Source organism: Vicugna pacos, chromosome 23 (genome assembly GCF_048564905.1).
Source record: "Vicugna pacos chromosome 23, VicPac4, whole genome shotgun sequence".
In the NCBI taxonomy this organism is placed as follows: domain Eukaryota; kingdom Metazoa; phylum Chordata; class Mammalia; order Artiodactyla; family Camelidae; genus Vicugna; species Vicugna pacos.
In genome coordinates, this window is record NC_133009.1 from 18,102,310 (window position 1) to 18,125,122 (window position 22,813).

The window sequence follows — 22,813 nt, forward strand, 5'->3', positions numbered from 1 at the left end:
GACTGTTTCGAAAGGTCAGTTTGACTGTGGAGACTATGTGTTATTGTATCCAATGGTAAGGAATACTAATATAAATCCTATTAATAAGAAGCAAATGTAAGTGTTTAACAAATCTGTACAGATGAAGAGGAAGTCCATTTCAGGGAGCAGCTTGGCACAGGAGACATGGGGGTCAGAAATGTTGGGTATTTAGTTTGCTTGTAGGTCACAGCATGGCTTAAAGAAAAAAAACAAAGATCTATGAAGGGAAAGGATACAATTATCTAATTCAATTTGAAAATCATAAAACCACAAAATGTGAAACTGTCACAATCTGCTTTGTCCTATATGTGCATCAAATGGTAATCTAAATGTTCTCAAAGGATTATTATGACACCACATTATAGGTAGAAAATAAATAAATAAAATTAAGAAGACAGAGATAACAAGATTGTAGTTGATCAAGCTGTCTTATTTTGTATACTGCAACACTATGCTGCTTCCAATATTCCTAGTCATTCCACAGGTAATTATCTTTAACAAGCAAGAGAAAGTCATTCATGTACTGTAACATCTTCCTCTTCCCCATCAGGGTTGAACCTATTGAAATGTATACTGAAATCAGCCTCAGATTCGGCATTCTCAAATTCAGCTGAGACTGAGGTAGCAGCAGGATGAAGAGCCCTAGCTTCTTGTTGGCAAAGTGTCGGTGTCTGACCCGGGCTGCTGTGGTTATTCACAGGACTGGACTTCTGTTTTGGTGGAGAGGGCAAGATAGCACTGGGAAATCCCATGTTGTTCAGAGCCTCCAAAGTTCCATCCGGGTCAATCATTGCATTGATCGCTAAAAGAAAGAAAAAGAAATGGTAGAGAGAAAGACTTAATTGTTGATGCAGTTAAATGTGAAGATGAACACTGCTTATGAGTTGGATAATATTTCAACTACTGATGCTTATTTACATGAACTTAAATTTGGCTAACCCTTTCAGTTCTGTATTTTAAACCCCACTTTCAGTAATTCTGGGGCTGATCTGTATTGCAGATTATAAAGACATGAATGCTTTCTCTGGTCCCTTGAGTAGGCCAATTACACGGGCATTTCAGAACCAATAGGAAGACTGGGATTTGGAGATACGGAATTTAGGGAAAATCTTTTTAAAATCTGCTTTCATCATTAGGAGAGGATGGTTATGAATTAAAGGAACACTCCTAGTCTTATTTATCACTTAGATAATTAGGGATTAGTTGCTAAGATAGGGTTCAGAGTAACCTGAAGGTTAAGGAGGCTAAATATCAGCACACCTTGAATGCTACCACAGCATGCTGTCATTCATCCTGGTGACAGTGCGAGGGTATTTGTCATGTGCAAGTGTGTAAGCACCCACTGGGCCATAAAGATCCCCTCGGAGCCTAGATATTAATAGCCCACGGCAGCCCCAGCCAAACAGACCCTGCTACTTCCACGGGAAGGGCCAGATAAAAAGCAGCTTTCAATCCAGAAGATCCTTGAATGGACAAAGGAGAATCTTAAGACACAGATATTCAACTTGGCATCGGGTAGAGTGGGGAGTTGGGAGGAAGAAGCACCACAGATACAGAAATCATATAAGAGGTCTTTTTAAAAGCATATCCCCATCTTACCAGCTAACAATCATGTAAACAAGACACTTTTACTCATAGGGGTATACTGTAACCCTCAGGTGTGCTGACGCTGAGAAAAGGTTAAGAATCACTTTGCTAGGACCAACATATCATGACTATGATAATTCAATCAATACGGACTGAGTAGAATTAGCAACTGACTCTGGAATCTGCCTGTTGTACCACTGGGGACTTCTAGGTCAAGACACAAAGACGTTAATGTATAATTAAAGCTCTGACACACACCAAAAACAAGGTCCTTGTTCAAGCTCAGGAGGTAAACTGACTCTTTTTCTTCTGTCCCCTCTCTCTGGTCCCTATGTCCAACATGCACTCATTTCTTGTGGTTCATTCAAACAACTATTGTTTATAGTAGAAGATAAGTTCATTTGGTTTATAACACAAATATAATTTAAGAATTATCAAGTAAATAATGTTAACTGTCAATGAGCATTTTCAGGTACATATGTACATTTTAATATATTATTTTGTATACTTTTCATATACTAGTATTTATATATGTAAATAACAGGTACTATATATAAAGCTGTGAGTTATAACATCTAGCCTGTATGCCCAGGATTTAACTTTATTCTATTTTTAATTATCTATACTGGGTTTTAAAACTTCCTTTTTATGAGTAATTTGAATAAGCAGAACTCTATATCTTTATCCAAACATCATTACACTTAATCAAATAGTGTTCTAATAATAATATTTTAGAAATAACACTCAGAACGTACTTGTCCTACGTTGTTAGCTTTTGATACTTAATTCAGTAGTAAATTTACCTTGTAACTGCTTTTCAACTCTTTTAAGCTCCTGTAAGATAGAAGAAATTTCCTGTAGGGAAAGCAGTGACAAAATTAGCTTACTTTAATTAAAACGTTTTTATTTGATAAGTCATGAACCTCAAACTCATCTTATTTGAAATACTTAATATTATGTACATAGCACTAAATGTGTAGTAATAGAATATAAAATTATGATATCCAGGAAACAAGATCCAGATTTTAAAATCTTTAATGTTGAAATAATTATTTTTTTCAATGAGATAAGAACAGAAGATAAAAAGTGCAAGATAATACTACTGTTTGAACAAAGACTTTGAAAAACCTGTACTGGTCAACCTTGGAACAACTATAAAAGTGCTTATGGATTTAGGCTGGAAAACGTTTAAGTTATAACCTTAGTTTTAGGGTGACTCCCTGAACAATAAAAATCTACAAATTCTTGAGGAGGAGACAAGCAATCTATTAAGTTAATGGAAATGACTCATTTTAACTTATATTTGAGTTTGCCTCTTGTTTCAAAATTGCTCATTTATAACGTATAATTATTACAAGAACAAAAGTGTAGAACAGTAAGAAACATAAAAGGTTCCCCCATACCCTCTGCAACTTTGAAGCAATCAACAATTTAAACCCCTGTGAGAGATGGCTGAAGGCATAAGACTTCCCAAATTTGTGCATTTATATCTTCTTTTATAAACGTAAACCAACCGTTAAAAAAAAATAAGTGTATCATTTCCCTTAAAATAAAACCCTACTTTTAAAATGTTTTCATATTCAGGAAAAACTACCATACCATGCTTGAGGTTTTCACAATAGGGACTTCACTTTCAGCTCTTAACTTGCTTTCTATTTCATCCCAATTTCGATCTTTGTCTTTAAATAATATTCTATAAATGAAGAAATAAACATTTCACTTCTCATATTTTAATAATCTATCACATTTTTATAATACAAAAAAGCATATCTTTTCAAAGCTACACAAGAATAAAAAAACCACTAAATATTATATGAACTGTGAATTAAATACTGAGCCAATCTTACCAATAAACTCATTTATGTGAGAGATTTGTATTAAAAAAGTAACTGACTGGTTATGAATACAAATATAAAACCTTCAGTATTTATTTTATTCTTTATTGAAAACCAAATATAAAACAAATGTTGATGATATAACTCCAATATTTCATCTAATATCTATAATTAGCCATATAACCACTATTAATAATGACAACACAACTTTGTTCATATAGAACATATGCAGTGTAATATAAAATGAAATTAAGGTGAAAATTGGTTGAATTGTATCTGTTAACACCTCATTATACAGGAAGAGGCATCTTATTTATTCAGCAAAGCATGCACATTATTTCAAAGGTTTAAAATTGGAGTACTTAAGCTGCTTTTGTTTAAAAATCCTAATTTATCTTAGTATATTTGTACATACTAACCTGTTGGGAGTTAAGACTCTATCCTTTTGACAAAAACAATTGCTAATGAAGATAATTATCCTTACATTAGAAATTAAATTCAAGTATCTTAACTTGTAAAATAAAGTACCACAAATTTTTGACTTGTCTTTCAAACGTGATATCCTTCTTGCATGACTCAGGAGAAATGACTCAGCAGTTTGAGAGCTGTAAATACTAGGTATCTTTTTGATTTCTTTTAAAATTTCTTCATTGGGCCTGGAAATCTAGTTTAATTGCCTTATATAAAAATCAACATTGTACAAGTAGGTAAATTATTACTGTTAGAAGCTGATCAGTATTTAAGTTTAAACTAAACTACATCTTTATTTGCATTTCTCAGTGCAGACTGAGAAGGATACCCTGTAGTAAGGAATAGTCAATAGTAAGAGAGAATGGTCGAGGCAAGTACTCTATGAAAATCTACTGAAGGAATAAATGACTGAGTGGATGAGGATGCAGTTACTAGGGAAGAAAGACTTGTATTTCAGTAGGCCGTATGACCACAGGAGGAGACCTACATGGTATTTTTATAGATACTATTATTGGTGTATCAAGAGGACCCATATTAAAAAAAAAAAAAAAGCTAATGAAATTGATAAAATTTTAAAATTAAATGCCAGGCCAAGTGCTACTATCAGCCAACTTGGGTTTTTTTCCCCTTAATTTTATGTTTTCCTAAGTGGCATGTGTATACCCTAAGAGAAAGGCAAGATAATCAACTGGAGAAATGGTAATAAAATATTAAATCTCTTATTTTATATATATATATATATTTAAAAGACCAATATCTGATGTATTAACTTTCCAGGGTTTTTCATGATGAAGTCCAAACTCCTTAACAAGATCTGCCTAAACTGATCCATCTCTCCAGTGTCATTTCTCACCATCCCTTTCATCTAGTTTTTGACTAATGCCATGTAAAATTTAGTTACATAGATCACCTTCTAAATTTACTGGAAGGTAAAGCAACCTGCTTAAAACATGTTAAAATGGCTGTTTTTTAAGAACACCCTTAAACATAGTATTTTAAAAAAGGAACTTTTGAAAAAGTTTTTGAAAAAAATTATCCAAATTATTTCTTTTAAATTAGTTAGACTTATAATTCAATAAGAATGATGTTAATGTGTTTTTACCATGACTATTGGTACTCATCAAACAATGATGAAAGGTATTATTTGAACATATAAGCAATATAAAATTATACTTGCATGGAATATTATAATTCACAAAACATATTCAGACATAGTTTCATTGTAATTAAAAATTTTAATTATAGGACTGAGAAATAAATTAAGCTATAGCATCAACAAATTTTTCAAGTATTTTTATATAAAGTTACCTTGAGCCCACATTTTGATATTCCTTTAAAATGTACCAGACTCCCTCTTCACTTTACTGCCTTCTAAAATATTAATTTAAATTCTCATTATGTTAAAATAATGTAATATGCACTGTGTTGACCTATTTTTCACTTTATAAATTCACATTTTCAACCAAAGTAATTGAGACGATGTTAAAAAATATATAAATATTTCAGAAAAAATACATATTATATATGTATAATGTCTATTATGTATGTATATAAACATATATTTCTTCCCCCTAGGTTCATTTCTCAAAATTTTTATACAAATGAACTAATAGTATATTTACTCTCTTGCACCTTGGTCATTTCACTTAATGGTATCTTTATGTTTCCAAAAGAATATCAGTATGGACAATAAATTATATGCCAACAAACTGGACAATCTAGAGGAAATGGAACAAATTCTTAGAAACATATAACCTACCAGGACTGAATCAAGAAGAAACGGAAAATCTAAATAGACCAATTACTACTAAGGAGGTTGAATCAGTAATCAAAACTCTCCTGATGAAGACAAGCCCAAGACAGATGGCTTGTTTGAATTTTACCAAACATTTAAAGAAAAAATGCTTCCCAAAAGTTAAAGAGGAGAGAACATTCCCCAATTCATTTTATAAGGCCATCATTATTCTGATACCAAAACCAGAAAAGAACATTACTGGAAAAGAAAACTACAGGGTAATATCCCTGATGAATGCAGATGTAAAACTATCAATAAAGTATAAGCAAACCAAATTCAGCAGCACATTAAAAAATCATTCACCAGAGCAAGTAGATTTATCACTGGAGTATAAGAATGGTTCAACACATGCAAAATCAATCAATGTGATACATTATGTTAGCAGAATGAAAGAAAAGAATCAAACGATCATCTCAATAGATGCAGATAAAGCATTTGACAAAATTCAACACCCACTCAGGATAAAAATTCTTAATGAATTAGGCATAGAAGGAACATATCTCAACATAATGAAGTACATAACAAAGCCGCCGCTAACATCAATGGTGAAAGGTTGAATGCTTTTCCTCAGAAACTAAACAAGGATGCCTACTCTCCCTACTCCTATTTAAAGTAGTACTAGAAGCTCTAGACAGAACAATCAGGCAAGAAGAAGAAAGAAAAGGTATCATAATTGGAAAAGAAGAAGTTTCCAATTGCAGGCACATGATTTTATGTGTAAAAAATCCTAAACAGTTAACCAAAAAATTGTTAGTTAATCAATGAATTCAATAAAGCTGAAGAATATGAAATTAACATATAAAAATCAGTAGCATTTCTATATAATAACAACAAATTTCCTGAAAAAGAAAGAAATTGATCCTATCTATAATAGCATCAAAAACAATAAAATATTTAGGAATAAATTTAACTAATAAGGAGGTGAAAGACCTCTACTCTGAAAACTACAGATATTGATGAAAGAAATTGAAGAAATAAATGGAAAGGTATCCTATGTTCACAGATTGGTAGAATTAATATTGTTAAAATGTCAATACTACCAAAACCATATATAGATCAATGCAATCCCTATCAAGATCCAATGATTATTTTTTAACAGAAGTTAAAAACAAACAAACAAACAAACAAACCCACTCCCCAAATTTAAAAGAAACCACAAAGGACATCAAATAGACAAAGAAATCCTAAGGAAAAAACTCCCTTCCTGATTTCAAACTATATTATAAAGTTATAGTCATCAAAACAGTGTGGTACTGGCATAAAAACAGACAAATAAACCAATGGAACAGAATCAAGAGCCCAGAAATAAATCCAAGCATGTAAGAAGGTCAACTAACATTTGATAAGGGAGCCAAGAACACTCAATGGACAAAAGACAGTTTTTTCAATATGGTGCTGGGATAACTGGATAATCACATGTAAAAGAATGAAACTGGATCTTCATGTTCTACCACTCACAAAAATTAACTCAAAATGGATTAAAGACTTAAATGTGACAACTCCTTACTTAAATATAAGAAGCCACGAAACTCCTAGAAGAAAAAACAGGAATAAAGCTCCTTGACATGGGTCTTGGATATGGAGTTTTTGGAGATGATACCTAAAGCACAAGCAATACAATAAAAAATAAAAAAGTGAGACTACATCAAACTAGAAAGTTTCTGCAGAGCAAGAAGAACTGTCAACAAAGTGAAAAGAATAAATTCTTCTGATTATTACTAAAATTAATCTAAGTGACTAAAGTTGTTGGATCTCAATTATAAAGGGCTTGATTATCTGGGTTATCTGTTCTCTTTTTGTCCCCTTCATGCTGTCTAGTTTATGGCTGTAATATCTAAAAAGGGAAGAACATGCTAGTGGCAGCAGTAAGAGTCAGTACCATTGACTTCACTAGTTCCTAGCAACTGTCGTAGCAGGCTTGCAAAATATGGAACCGCTGACAATAGAAGCAAGGATGTTTGAGTAAAACAGTACCTGATCTTTCCAGCTGTTTTATCTATGGACTGTCTTATCTTCCTAGAGAACTGAAAGACAGATGACAGCAGCAGATTATCTCCCATGACCTGAAACATGCCAAGAAAAGAGTAGACATTAAAATATTACGAATATACTGGATGACAACCAAGAACACTAGTCACAACTCACTATATAGAGGCATCTAGTGTTTATTCTAATTTTAATAAAAGACCAATGAAGAATATAAATCATCTGTAATTAAATTAAGAGAAATATTAAAAGGCATTTTTTATTAAGTAACTTGAAAAGTGTCCACAGTATTTGATCAGATCACTTTCAAAAAATAATCCATATTATCTACTCTTCAATTACTATAATGATCCTGTTCCTTAAGCTTCCAGTTCAAATTATCATAAAAGGGAAAATAGAAGTACTCTAGAATACTAAATTTAGTATCTGTTCTTTCACCAAATAATATGAACACAGAGATCAAGAAGATTACAATCCTTGTTCCGCACAGTGGAAGAGATAATTTTTAAAAATTTAATCAAAATAACAGTTTTTATGATAGAGGTTGGTACCAACCCAGCTGAATTTATGAGCGAAACCAGGGGTTAGCAAACTTCTGTAAAGGGCCAGAGAGTGAAGATTTGGGGCCATATGGTCTGTCACAACCACTCAACTCTCTCATTACAGCAAAAGCAGCTGCAGATAATATGCAAACAAGGGGAATGCCTGTGTCGTAATAAAACTTTATTTACAAAACAGGTGGCATGCTGAATTTGGCCTGCATGTTGTAGCGTGCCAAGGGCTAAAGCATGAAAGGCACAGACAGCTATTGTGGGCTGCTAGATAAAGAACTGAACTTGGAGCTAAATGTGGATTCCCAAATCAGCTCCTTATGTTGTCAGAACTGCATCCAGACTCTGTAAGAAAGTCCAGAAAATAAGATTTGGCCTTGGAGGTTAAGGCTCTTTAAAAACCAGTAGGGAATATAAATCGTAACACATAGGAAATACTGCTAGATATTTTTATAAAAAACAATGTAAATAAGTGCTGAATTTTGTGATTCAATGCTGTACAAATTCTAATGAAAGGGATTAATTAAGGATGGTATTATGGAAAACTAAAACTTGAGTATGACAAGAATTTGAATTTAGTAGGGGATAAAAGGAGACTAGGTATGTGAAAAGCAACATAAAGACAATGAAAGCCTAAATAAGCATAATGGTATTTTGTGAGCCTTGAGGAATCAAGCCAAATAGGAGTAGAAGACACAAACTAATAATGGAAGGAATGAGAAAGGGCAGGGTAGTCCAGGGTAGACTGTAACACAGAAAAGGCCAGCCCTCACTTCTACCACAAAAAGTAGAGTTCAGTAACACAATGTATTAAAACTTTTTCGCATAATAGTAACACAATGTATTAAAACTTTTTCTCATAACAACCTTGAAATAACTGTCAATCTAAATGTTTTCATTCTCTTTAAAATTATAGGCAGAGGGTATAGCTCAAGTGGTAGAGCACATGCTTAGCATGCACAAGGTCCTGGGTTCAATCCTCAGTATCTCCATTGAAAAACTAACTAAATAAATAGACCTAATTACCTCCCCCCTGTAAAAAAAAAAAAAAGTTAAACAATTATATAAAATTATAAACTTCTATATGGTTTTATTGCATTTAGAGGAATTTACTTTCCTAGACCTCAGGACAGAGTAAGTATAAATAAGATTAGAGAAAGGGTCCTTTTCCTGAAACCAAGAGCAAATTATCAACTATCAGCACAGGACAGAGAAAGTGTGTTTTAAAGTCATCTAGCACAGTGCAATCACGGCTCTGGAACTAGTTACATGCTTCTCCCGTAGGCAGACTTTTTCTACTCAGTACTACTGCAAACACACATACTCTTACATACTAACTTTTAGCTCCTGTTACTTAAATCCAGAGATCCACAAATGTGGTCTTAGTAACATGGGAGATACACGGAGCAAACCTGGACCCAACCGACCATTTTTAATTGTCGAGCTGAGTCAACCCACAGGTGTGTGATACATAAATGCATACTACTCTAAGCCACTGAGATTTTTGTGGTTATGAAAAAACAGCTGACTCCTCTAGTCATATGGTTTCTTCCATCCCATCTCCCTACCCTCCTCCACCCAAGGTAAACAATACCCTGAATCCCATTCATCATTCCCTTGCTTTCCTTTTTATAGAACTTGTTAGATCTACTTCTATCCTAAGTGTATGCATATATATATATAATATATATGTTAAAATTTATGACAAATCACATTTTGAGAATGACTTTTCTTACCCAATGTTCTATTGCTAAAATTCATCCACACTGTTTCCAAGTTTGGTTACTGTTCACAGATGCCCTTTTTGGGTGACTTCTGTTGTCAATGGAAAAGGGTATATATACTAGCAGCAAAACTGTCAGATAATGGACTATGTTTATGCTCAACTTTAGGAAGCAATGTCAAACTGTTTGCCAAAGTGACTGCACCAATTTAACCTCAACCAGCAACAATAAGAAAGCTTCTGTACCCACAATTTCTCCAACATCTAGGATTTTAAGACTTTTTAATTTGTTGCCAATTTAATGACTATTAAAAAAAAACTGCAGTCTTGAAATGTATTTCTCTGAACACTCGTGAGGTTGAACATTTCTTCATATTTTGCATGTCAGATATTTCTGGTGAAATGCTGTACATGTTTTTTGCAAATTTTTCTATTGGGCTGTTTTTGTCTTTTTAAATTGACTGTAGAAGTTCTGATATATTCTGTATACTAATCCTTTGTTGCCTGTGTGTTTCACATAAGTCCTTTAATATAATGAAATTTATCAATCTTTTATTTAAAAGTCATAACTTTTTGTCTTTTAAGAAATCATTCTCCACTACAATGTTGAAAGATACATATATTTTACTAAAAAAATTAAAAGTTTTGCTTTCGCCCTTTAGGAACTAAATTCATTTGTATTTGATGTGATGTCAGCAAGAAACTCCATTCTACTCATAAAGACAAAGATCTTTTCCCCAGCCCTATATATTGAACAGTTCTCCTCCTTTTCCCGCCAAAGCTTCCCCTGCCGTCTGTTAAAGTTTACGGTTTACTCACTTCATCCCTGCTCCAGGTTCTCCGCCTTGTAATTGTCAAGTGATCAGGAGGCTCTGTTGGTTGAGGTCTTGGATCATTAGACCGACAGTTGTTTCCTTCTGGCGTTTTAGAATGAACTAATGGAGGGATCTTTCTGAAGTTGAGGCTTTCATCAAAAACTCGATCAACTAACTAACAGGACAAAAGCAAATCTTATGAGAACAATTTGGAAAAGCACAGATATTGGCATTATAATTTTTATGATTAGACAGAAGTTATTCCACTTTCAAGTAGTAACAGAAGCATGTTATATCTTCAATAAACCAATTACTCTTTCTTTTTATAACCACTTCAAAGGTGTCTGTTTCATAAAAGATGTTCATCTACATAGATTTTATTTTCAAAATCCAAAATATAGAATTATGTTAAATTTGTTTCTTCTATGGATAAGATTTCCCCCAAAAGGAAAACAGATGATAAATAGAAAAAGCTGAGGCACGTAGATGGACAAGGAGTTTATTTTATTCACATTGCCTTACCAGGGTAAAATAATGTTTTTCTTTTAGTTTCCTATCTTGTTTTTTCCTTTTTGCCTCCCCAAATCCAGGTGCCAAATTTCTTCACAGATATATAAATTGCAAATAATAATTAAGTTTACAAAAAAATTTAATTTACAAAATAAGTATTTTGGTCTTAGATAAACTTTTAGCAATGCTGCAGAAATGACATATTTCAGTAAAAATGATATACTGCCATCTACAGTGCAAATCCTATACATACAATACAAAGTAACTCAGGTTTACTGAAGAGGGAATAAACTCTAGTACAATAATCGGAAATAAAACCAAAAGGAAAAATGAAAATCTACTCAATGAAATGTTTGAAAAATTTTACTGGGTCAGAGTGAATCATGTTAGGTAAAATTTAGTTAGACAGCTGAGAAAATAATATCTTCATTATTTAAAATGTACCAGAAGAATTGTGTATGTCTTGCCACCAAGAAGATCTTTTTGTTTTTCACCAATAAGAATGATTTGTATATACATGTACAATTGATCAATGTGGTAACAAAACTCTACACAGATTGATGAAACATCATTTACAAAATTAGACAACACATGAAGGCGGAAAAAAAAAATGACCATTAAAGAACAAGATTATAAATGTGACAAAAAGCAACTGAAGAAAATATTAGCACAGTTTACCAGAATTAAATTTGTCAAAAAGGCTAGCCATTTGTGACTACTATTGAGAACATTATTTTATAAATTTAAGGAAGTAAAATGAATTATCAATATTAGAGGCTGGCAAATTTTTTTTCTGTAAAGGGCTAGATCATAAATATTTTAGGCTTTGCAGCCATAGTCAACTACTCTATTCTGACATTGTAGGATAAAACAGCCAGATGATAATGAAACAAATCAGTATGGCTTTGTCCTAATAAAAGTATATTCTTTCAAAATGCCAGTCTTTTGTTTGTATCTCTGCACCAAATCAAGAGAGCCAACATGGCCAGAGTACTATTATTTTTATATTATATGTTAAAGATAACTTCTGGAGCAATGTTATGCACATGGTGCCCCCTGGAGTTGGAGAGAAGGAGGCCCTGAGTTTGGAACGGCAACAGTCTATATATGCTGACATTACAGAGTTCACAAGAATGTTCCAAAACTGAATACATACATTTGAATATATGTGTATATGTATATTTCAACTTTTCGAAGTATCTTTGTGTACATGTATATGTATGTGTATATTCATCAACAGAATTAATTTAAGTAGTAAAAACTTGAATTTTTCTCTTTGTTAGCTACTAGAGGTAATTCCTAGTTAAGAAGCAATGAAAAATACCTTTTTACCTAGGATATTTTCATAGGCAAATTTTACAGAGACTTTATGCAATCATTTATCAAATTTTGGTTTGCTTTTCAGATACCATTTATCTTTACATTTTACAAAGGGCTTATTTTAAATAATTTTATAAGCTTCATGTTAATAGTAGATCAAATGTCAGCCTTTATGGTTTTGTTATAAAAACATAAAAGAAGTTTGTTAAAGCAAAGTTGGAAAACGCAGAGCTTCATGCAAACAGGAAGGGTGGACGTAACTAAAATAAACTAAGCAAAAAGCTAAAAGCAAAAGAAATAAAGAAAAGAAAGAACCTTATGCATTTCTCCATGAAGATCTCCTACCTCTTCTCTAGTGTCTATGGCAGAGCCAGGGGTGGTGGCAGCAGTGCTTACTGTGGTACTAGGGGCAGTGCCTGATGAAGTCACTGAATCTATCTCTCCTGCTACATCGTTGATTTCCCGAGCAATGAGAGCAAGATCTTGGCTGATCCTGGCAATAATTTTAGAAAAGAAGTTTAATCCTTTCAAATAACAGCTCTTTAAACAATCATTTTGATAGAATTAGTTACATAAGTTGTCTATCTAGTTAAAGATTTGTACCCCAAACTTAAGATATTTGGAAATGCTATTAACTATTCTGATACTCAAAGTCTTAAAACTTTAATTCTAAAAGTTAATAAAACTAAACTCCACATAATCTGCAAGTTGCCATTTTGAAAAATATATGTTAAACCACCTTGAAGTAGTGATATGTCTTTTAAAAATACACTGTTAATGACTAGTATTAATATACTATAAGAGTTCTTAAATTTGGGGGAGATGAACAGAATTCAAGGAGTCTGTGAACTTGAATGAGAAAAGCAATTATAACTTTATTTTCACTAAGCTCTAACTGAAACTCAGCTTTTCTTCCAATTATGAATACAATCAACAAACAACAGTGGTATTAGCGTACTGGTGATTTTTGTCAGCAAAAGAAATCACATTATAGTTGCTAGAGGTACCTCAAAACATTTAGTCATCACTACTTCAAGATTACTGCAGTCATTAAATCCATGGCAGTAACATTCCATTTAGTATGTTAACAAAAAATCCATGTATTAGTATATTTAAAACTACTTTGATAACCGTATTTCAATTTAATTGTATTTCTTTGTCATTCAAAGCATTTCACGTTTATGCATTTAGAAACGTTCTTCTGAGAAGAGCTCCCTAATCTTCCCCAGACGGCCCAAGGTGTGTATGGTACCAGAGGTGAGGAACTCCGACACAGCATGGCACTCACTTCCCGCTACACACCACACTCATAATACACAATGTGTCCTCTGAGGGTCACAGGGTAGAGGTAGCACTTGTGAGGTAAAACTTATCTAACTGAACATGAACAAAGATACAATTTCAGAGAAAGTGACTGGCTTGCTCATGACCACACATCTTAAAAATAGCTAAGACAGGGCCAGATCCCAGGTTTAGAGTGCATTACCATAAAGCCACATGAACTGAATTTGTATTTTCAGCCACATGAACTGAATAACTAAGTAACTGTTATCAGTGACAATTCATAGTTTTCTAAGTTTTGCATGCACTGCACATGATCTCGATTTGGCTGCTTCCACAGGGAAGGTTTTGGAATGACAGCATATTCATAGAAGTATCTGTATAAGCTTCAGAACCTTAAAATCCAAAGCACAAAGTAACGTTTTTTAACTTATGCAAAATGTGACCTTGAAAGACTTTCAAGGAATGCAGTAATTGCATAAAAACTTAACTACACATTTAAAAAGAGAAGTTAAGCTTATGACCCAACAGAAGCAATCAGTAGTCAATTTCTTTTTATTTATCGCTAAATATTTACCAATCTGGGTATTGTGCCAGGCGCTAAGGGCTGCAATGGTGAATAAGCAGAGTCCCTGGCCTCAGAGGCTTAGAATTCTATTCTAATATAATCAAATCAATATTTACCATTACATTACAGTGGAAATCATTATAAAGAAGTTTTATATTCATCAACTCTAATTCTCACAACCACCTTGTAAGAGAGATACTAATCATCTTTTTTTTTAATAGATGAGCAGAATCAGCCGCAGGAGAGGTTATGCAACCATTTTTTGGTTAAGGTCACAAACAGTAAGTGGCGTAACCAGATCTTTCTACGTGTCATGCTACATTTCACATCATTCCACATATAATTTCTAAAAACTTGTTAACTGTTAACGTAATTCTTTTGAGAAGAAGTTTAAACTGTTTCTTTAGATAAAATATTCAACTCCTGCAACTTCCTGAAGTAGTAACTAAGCTAGGATGAGAAACAGAATAACCAAGTTTGAGGAGATAAAAAACAGAAAAGCATTTACTTATCCAACAATCTATTTTCTTATCAAAGTTTTTCACGCAGACGTTTGTACATCGAAGCTTCTGATGTTTGTAGAAAGCAGTATGAATTAATTAAAAAGACACGAACAATAGCAATCTCAACACGTTATGTAGTAAAAATTGTATTAAAATGAACTCAATGTATATACCACGTATATTCAGTCAGTAGGGATCCAAAAACCCTGCTTTTAATTTGCTAAGTATGTTGTATAAACACTAGCTGTTTCATTGCATGGTTATTCCTATCTTGAAGTTGACTCAATAATATAGATCATTAATTTAAATCTGCATTGCTCAAAAATCTTAGCACCTACTAAAACCAGTATTAGGAATTCTAAAAGACACATAAAACTATCAAGAAAAAACCCAACGTTATGAATATCTTCAAGTAGAAATAACAGATTTATGACTCAATAGAGAGTATGGGTCTATTCATATGGTTCTTAAAGCTAAGCTTACAGATTAATTCTGTAATATTTCTAGATTACACTTATTGGAATATTTCATAATAATGTATTTCTTTACATCTCTTGTATTCTGTGCTTTTTCTTTGATCTCCAAGCTTACAACCCCTGTTCTTAGTCTCAGTCTCCACCTTTATCCAATCTGCTGAAGGAGGATATTCTAAAATGAAACAAATCTTTTATTTGGAGTTTTGCTTCCATCTGCTTCCTTTGCAATACTAAGAAAAATTCAAGCCTTCCAAATGGAAAAACTAATGGATAGTTTTCACAGTTAATTTCATTTTCTTTATTATAAAATATGGTTGGGATAACAGTCTTTACCTATATTGGAAATACAGATTAAGTTCTATAACACCTGTGCTAGTTTTGTCTACCTCAGTGTCAGAACCAATAATACAATTTTAAAAATTTTGTAGAAATACATATACATTATTTCTAAAAAGGTGGGGTAACAAGGACATAATGAAGTTTATGACCTTCTCATGTAAACTATCTCATAATGTCCTTTCTTATTTAAATCAATTAAAGGTTATTTTTCACTGAAGGGTGAAATACAGGGAAAATGTATTAATAACAGGATTTGGGCATACTGGAAGTTTAAAAGATATAAAATACTAGGCTTAAGAATATACATCAAGTAAACTGAGCAGGTCACAAAGAAGCAATGGTAAGAAGGTAACTTTGAAGGTCTTGGCAAATTGTTGTGGTAAACAAACGGTATTTCCTAAATGAATACGAAAAGTTAAAGAGAAAACAAACACCACCACTCCACCAGACACAAAGTCTGCAAGTTAAGACAAGAAGGCTGAAAGTCACCTGGCAGGAAAGCAGTGCCCTTATCCAAGGAGCAGGGTTTGAGGCAGCCAAAGTACATGTAAAGAGGCAGTATAAGGTACCCTGGGGTCAAAGAATATGAGGAAGGCATGATAAAGTCCTAGGAAATGGGGAAGAACTTTACAGAAACTGAAGAACGACTGTCATTTGAGCTTTGTGGGCAGATGCTTTGTGCCTACTCTTGCTATTTGGATCTAGTCTAGCCAACAGAATTAAAGAAACAGGCTGGACCTAGACTTCAGTTACTTTGAACCAATAAAGCAGGTCTTAAAACTGACTGAATAGATGTACCTTATTTCTTGATAAAGTAAATTTTACCTCTATAGCCTTTTCTCCAAAACAAAAAATACTTTAGTATTATCAAAGTTCACTCCCACAAACATCCCCAAATAGAGTATATTCTTTAATTATACTGCAAAGATTTTTTTGCTTTAAAATAGATCGCTATGCATAGATGTTTCATTACATTACTTTACAGACTATAAGGAAACCCACACAACTTAATTCTGGCCACTAAATTAAACTGGCTCTTACCAAAAAAAACAAAAGAAAAAAGCTTTTAATAATGTATTAAAATTATAAGTAATTTGGTTTTTCACACATTCATAATTTTTTTGCAAATATTATTTAGACTTGAAAAATGTAAACCATAGTTTTATTTTTAAATTTTAAAAAATATATTTGATCAGTATTCTTCTTTGAATTTCACTAACAAGAATACTACATGTAAAAGATTTAGTAATAATAAAAGCTTTTTCCTCTTGACATGAATTGTAAGATGATTTTACTTTGGGGTCAATCAAATCAGCGAGTAGGACTGATTAGGTGGGTGTTTTATGACACATCTAGCTAACAATCACGTTAATATTAAAAAAAAATCAGACCACTTATATATCAGTGTTATTATTCTCAGGACAAAAGAACATTGTGTTTGGCTTGAAAATTTGAACAAAGCCTTGGTTGAGATTCTTAAGGTTCCCATTTGTATAGGGTAAGCCTATAGAGTATTTTGTAAATTACAAGAGTAAAACATTGACTCTGAAATTCCTATTATATCTGGAGTCTCACAAGTTTAAACTATGAGATGTACAGAAAACTGAAAGTTCACAATTAAATTCTAAATGTCATCATATTTGCGTATACACACACATCACACTGGTTTCTCTGCACCCCTCCTTAAATATATCTAACATTTATTGGTAACATTTACTGTATGTCAAGCACGAGGTTATGTACATGTATCTATCTGTCAATTCTCTCAAGCTGGTGCTATTATTATGTCCATTTTATACATGAGATAGCTAGAGCTCAGTTATTTAACTTGTCCAGGGTCACACAGACTTTGTGGTAGAGTTGGGTTTTAATCTAGAAGACCTGATCCTGGAGTCCAAGATTGTGGCCATTCAGCCATGCATCCTTGTAATTCAGGTTTTCCCTCCGAGTTCAGTAGTATGCTCAGTTCACTCAGCATTCCCTGGCAATAGCACCTACGAACACAGCTTTGAGTATTTTCTCTTTGCTTGACTTCCAAAACAACGATTCTAGCTCTCATCGGCTTCCTGTGTTGCAGAGCCATCATTCAACTGTCTGCTAGGCTGTTCTATAAGTACCTTTAAGTCAGCATCTCCAAAATACAGCTTGTCCTCCTCGACTTTTATCTTCTTACTCTTACCAATATCCACCTGAACAACTATGGAATCCTTTTAAATTCTGCTTTACCTTCCGGCAATCATCAAACGTTGTCAACTGTTACACTTATATCTCCGTTTGTACCCTAACTAACACTATCCTATCTCAGGTCCCCAACACTTTGCACATTAAGTTTTAGAACAGATCACTAATTTATCTCAAAGCTCTCTTCTCTCTCAAATGATTCTACAGAATGTCTTTCACAGTTACCTTCTTTAAATACAGACCTGAAGGTACTTTCCTTTTCAAAAACCTTCAAGGTTCAATACACATAAAATATTATGCACACTTCTTAGCTGGTATTCAAAGTTTCCCATATTTAGCTGGCTTTATACCAAGTTCAGTTTGGTCGTCCATTAACTACATACCTTCACATCTTATACTTGGGCAAACTTCATTCGTTTTAAAACCTCTTCTATCACTCTGCCTGGTATCAGCTACACACACCTTTGCTTCCTTCCTTTGACTCTGAACTCTCTGAGGATATCCATATCTAAGTCATTTTTACAGTTCACTCAGGCTAAATACTACATTCTGCTCATAGGAGTTGCTTATGAAGTCTTTGTTTACTGGGTGGGGATTACATGCATATACACAATAAAGAACTTATGCACACTAAAATGTGATCCAAAACAGAACTGTAGAGGTGTAAAGGTGTAAGAGGACGCCACCTTTGCAAATAAGACCTTCAATCAATATTAGGATAAAATATGGTATTGCCTTAATCATTTTAATCCTCTCCTGTAACACATCTATAACGAACTGGTTGTTAAGCCTTGAAATAAAATGTTAACTGGAACTCTCTCCTAAAAAATTTAATGTTACAATGGTATGTGTAATAATGAATCTAAAATACTGAAATATCTTTAAGTTTCGTCTGATTCAAATGAGAATTATATAATCTTTCAGTATAATTTTTAGGTTAAATGTACTGTATTTGGTAATATGTAAAGGTGGTATTGTACCTTTGTTTACTCTACAAGTCATAAAAGTATATGCTAACAAATTCTTAGGGGAAGGAAATCTGTATCTCTGCTATAACAGACAAACAGACAGGACGTGTACCAAGGGTACCTGGAAAAGTTTCCTCTTCAAACTGAAAGACTAAATATATTATATTTTGCTTACACATTTGATATTTCAGACAGACTTTATTTCTGTGCTTTAAGTTGAAATACAGGTAAATGATTACTATAGACAGATTTACAAAGTGCTGGTTATGTAATACAACTCAAAGCTAAACAGAAAAGAATATGACAAAACATTTTGTAATAAAATCACTTTCTGCTTTTCAAATAAAAGTATCTTTACCTATTACTCTTCAAAAAATAATTGCTCTCAACATGTGAGTTTTCTTAAGTGAAAGTGGTAGCCAATTTAAAGAAATACGATTACACGTTTCTCACATTCTATTTGGATTCAGGTTCATAGTTACTTGAAAATAAATTTCCTCATGTTAAGCAAACTTAGTGTCCTAGAAGGACATTAAATATCAACAGTAACTTTCTTTCCTTCCATACTTTTTATTCTCCCCTGTCTTTTTAAAAATTTCTTAATAAGCAAAAACAAAAAAAATCTTTCTTTTGCTTTGAGATACATGGCTGAAACAAGTACCTTGAAAAATTAAAATCCCAAAGGCAAGTTTTATTAGCACAATTTTGGAGGAAAAAGGCATAAAATCATTAGAGGTTAAATGGCCTAGCCTTAGCACCTTACTATAGATAATAAAATACACGTAGACAAGGGTAAGGAAATGTACATACTAACACAACAGAACCAGGTGAAAATATAATAAATAGAGCCTATTCACTTTCCCCTTTGTATCATAATTCTTTTCTGTTTAGGGGAAGGGAAGTGGGTTTGGCCAGGAGAAGGTGTTCAGTGCTCTAGTTTGGAGTGGAGAGCTAGAGAGGAGAAACCTAAGGAAAAGCAGAACACTCCGTAGTTCCCTCGGGTACCTGTTGAGCTTATACAGCAGGACTTCTTCACGGGAAGGGAAAAAGTGATGGGACAAGACCATGGCCCGGGGCTGCCAGCTGAAGAAAAAGTGTAGTGTCAAGGTTCTCTTGCTTACAGGAATTTTGTGGGCCCTTACTAATTCATGGATCCCAGAGCACATATATGCCCTTACTCTAACTAGAACTGGCTTACAATGCTCCAATAATTGTTGTCATAAAAGTGCTTATTTATATGGTAAAACAAAAATGTTTTAGCAGCACCAGGTGATTAGAAGGGTATGTTCTCTAAGAACTAAAAGCAATTAAAAGCAATCACAAGTGACTAGTTATTAAAGACAAAAAAGCCCTAAACATTACATTAAACTAATGAGCCTGAAAAAAAAAATCACAGAAGGCCATAAAGTAAAGAAAAAAAAAAAAGAGAGAAACACTATTAAATCATTATAAAAGTTAAAAAAAAGCATTTATGGACTATTATATATAAATTAAAAATGTCAAGTGTAAAACTTGAAGATTAGGGTTTTCAACTAAAGGCAGAAATAATTTTGGCATGTATGAAGTGAAAATGTTTAGGGTAAAATGTGGCATACTCAGTAAAATTTAACACCTTGCAAACTTCAAAAAAAGAAACCCTCATATTTTTACCATTATAGCATCTGTTTCAGTAGAGCCACTCTTTCACGTTCAACTACAATGTTACCAATTAAAAATCACATCTGCAAGCACAAATTTTACTTTTTATTATGGAATCTTAAGGTTATTATAAGCATTAACGATTTAATATTCAAAATAATCTTTTCATTTAATTGTTAAAGGGTTGCCCTAACTGTACCTAATGAACTCATAACAGTGTGAGTAATAATCTGCCTACTGTAATTCTCCCTAGAGAACATTAGCAACATCCCTCTAACAGTACACTATGGCCTCTTTGGAAGGTAAATGGAAAGTAATGAAAAATTCAGCTGCACAATGACAGTTCTCAATTATGTGGAGCTGATACTATCCTTCAAAAATTATATTAACTCATCAGCATGTCTAATAGAAATAAGAAAGGGAGTTACCAAAATAAAGTAATTCTACAATATGTAGCAGTACTGGCATTAAAAATACAAAATGAAAAAAAAAATGGGTGAAGAGTAATACTGTTGACAAAACTAAGTCCATAGTTATCTGTGGGTTTCATTTCTTGACTAGTACAGATCAAGTAAAACCTAAACTTGCTACCAGTTGAAACACTGACAGATAACTTCAACACATAGAGAGAGCCCATTAAAACCAACCTGGCTATTTCTTCTCGATGAGCAGTCCAGTCCCGGATGTAGTCTTCCTGTTCCTTTATCCGGTGCTTGAATGAAGAGCTAGTAGGCATCGCTGACCCAGAGCTCTGAAGTCGAGTCGTTTTCAGGGCTGGAGAAGTACGTAGACGGGTATGTTTAGGGGAATTACGGTTTGATCCAAATTCATCTTCTGAGGTGGAAGCATAATCAGTAGGAAAGCGCCTCCATCTTGAATTTACTAAATTAGTTTAATTATTAAAAAAAGAATTATTATGTTATCTTTTAAAAGAGATAAAATAAAAATCATGATTTCAAAAACACCATGAGAACACACACAGCACAATTTCCAATAACTGACATACAAATACCTCACAAAAACTGTAAGTCTACAACTCCTTAGAGATAGAAACGTTATACTTTGGTGAATTAAAAACAATGAGTAATTAAAAACAATCGAAAGACTGTGTTTTCTGTAGTATGGTGAGTAAACATTCAGATGAAAAATTCACTAGTGACAAACAGCTAAGCAAGCTCTATTCATAGATGTTTAACTCGGGTACTATTTAATTGCAAATACTTCTCATTTAAGTGAAGATATGGATTTTTTAATGACAGCAACAACAGAAAAAAAAAAAAGGGAAAAGATTTCCTCATGCCACGCAGACTTTCAACATGGAGATGGTAAAAACCCTCTTTTCCCAACATACAAATGTGCATAATTCCTGCTGTGGAAATTATGCCGTCATGGCAGAAAAAAAAACATTACCTCTGTCATTCAACATCCTGTTATGCTATGATTGGAAAAAATCTTTTTACATGGTAAAAACACAACAAAGCATCTTCAGTATAACTCTGCTGCTGTGACACTGAAAGCATACGGTGAAAATAGACAATGGCAATAAAACCTACAAGGAGCGAAAATCTCCAACCTACTCTCACAACCACTGACATTCACAGCACAGGAGATACTGACAATAGTCACATTAAAGAAAGTGACAATCACTTTCTTACTTAAGGTTAGTAAAGACTTAAAAAATGGTTCTGCCGACACATTTGAAAATCCGAAGACAAATTAATGCAGACAGTTCAGTACTATTGTTAATATAAGAATCAAACATACAAATAAAAGTGTGAAGCATAAAGAAGTAAAAAACAGGGAGATAAATGGCTAATTCAAGGTAAAATTCACAAGGGAAGGACCTATGTCTGTTTAATCCACTAACATGTACCTAGCTAGCACTTAGCAGAGTGTCTGGCTAACAAGTGTTTAATGAATATTTTTGAATAAATGAATTGATTTCTGGAAACTGACCATTTACTTTTCTCAAATTAGAAAAACCTAGTAGAAAGCATGAGATGTTTCTGGTGGCTAAAGTGATAAAACCTTAGCTCCTGCTATAATTCCAACTGCTGTTAATATTACAAGGGTTTTCTTTATATCTCTTTTTCTCTTTTTTAAAACAGAAACTGACCAGAGGCTGTACAGGTTGGTGAAGTGTATAATTCTTCATCCTACTCCATTAGAATTTTATGCCTTTCCTGACTTTTCCTCCCCAAACTACACTTTTGCCTGGGGTTCTGTAAGGCTGAGTTGGTTCTCA

General features: G+C 33.2%; 1 protein-coding gene across 11 annotated transcripts in view; it reads right to left on the bottom strand.

The window, feature by feature from the left end:
• Positions 1-430: 430 nt before the first annotated feature.
• The window catches only part of CEP170 (centrosomal protein 170), a 98,498-nt gene continuing 76,115 nt past the window's right edge, over positions 431-22,813 (bottom strand). For 5 of the 11 annotated variants that reach the window (XM_072948565.1, XM_072948564.1, XM_072948573.1 and 2 more), the window contains 7 exons: positions 21,216-21,450; positions 12,930-13,107; positions 10,789-10,959; positions 7,684-7,772; positions 3,208-3,301; positions 2,412-2,463; positions 431-823 (listed from right to left, as the gene is read on the bottom strand). In XM_072948565.1, the coding sequence (XP_072804666.1) occupies positions 534-823; positions 2,412-2,463; positions 3,208-3,301; positions 7,684-7,772; positions 10,789-10,959; positions 12,930-13,107; positions 21,216-21,450 (1,109 nt within the window). In that variant the 3' untranslated portion in view covers positions 431-533. Of the gene's footprint in view, positions 824-2,411; positions 2,464-3,207; positions 3,302-5,219; positions 5,286-7,683; positions 7,773-10,788; positions 10,960-12,929; positions 13,108-21,215; positions 21,451-22,813 lie in introns of those variants that run through there. The other 6 variants (XM_072948571.1, XM_072948568.1, XM_072948570.1 and 3 more) reach the window with 4 other exon arrangements.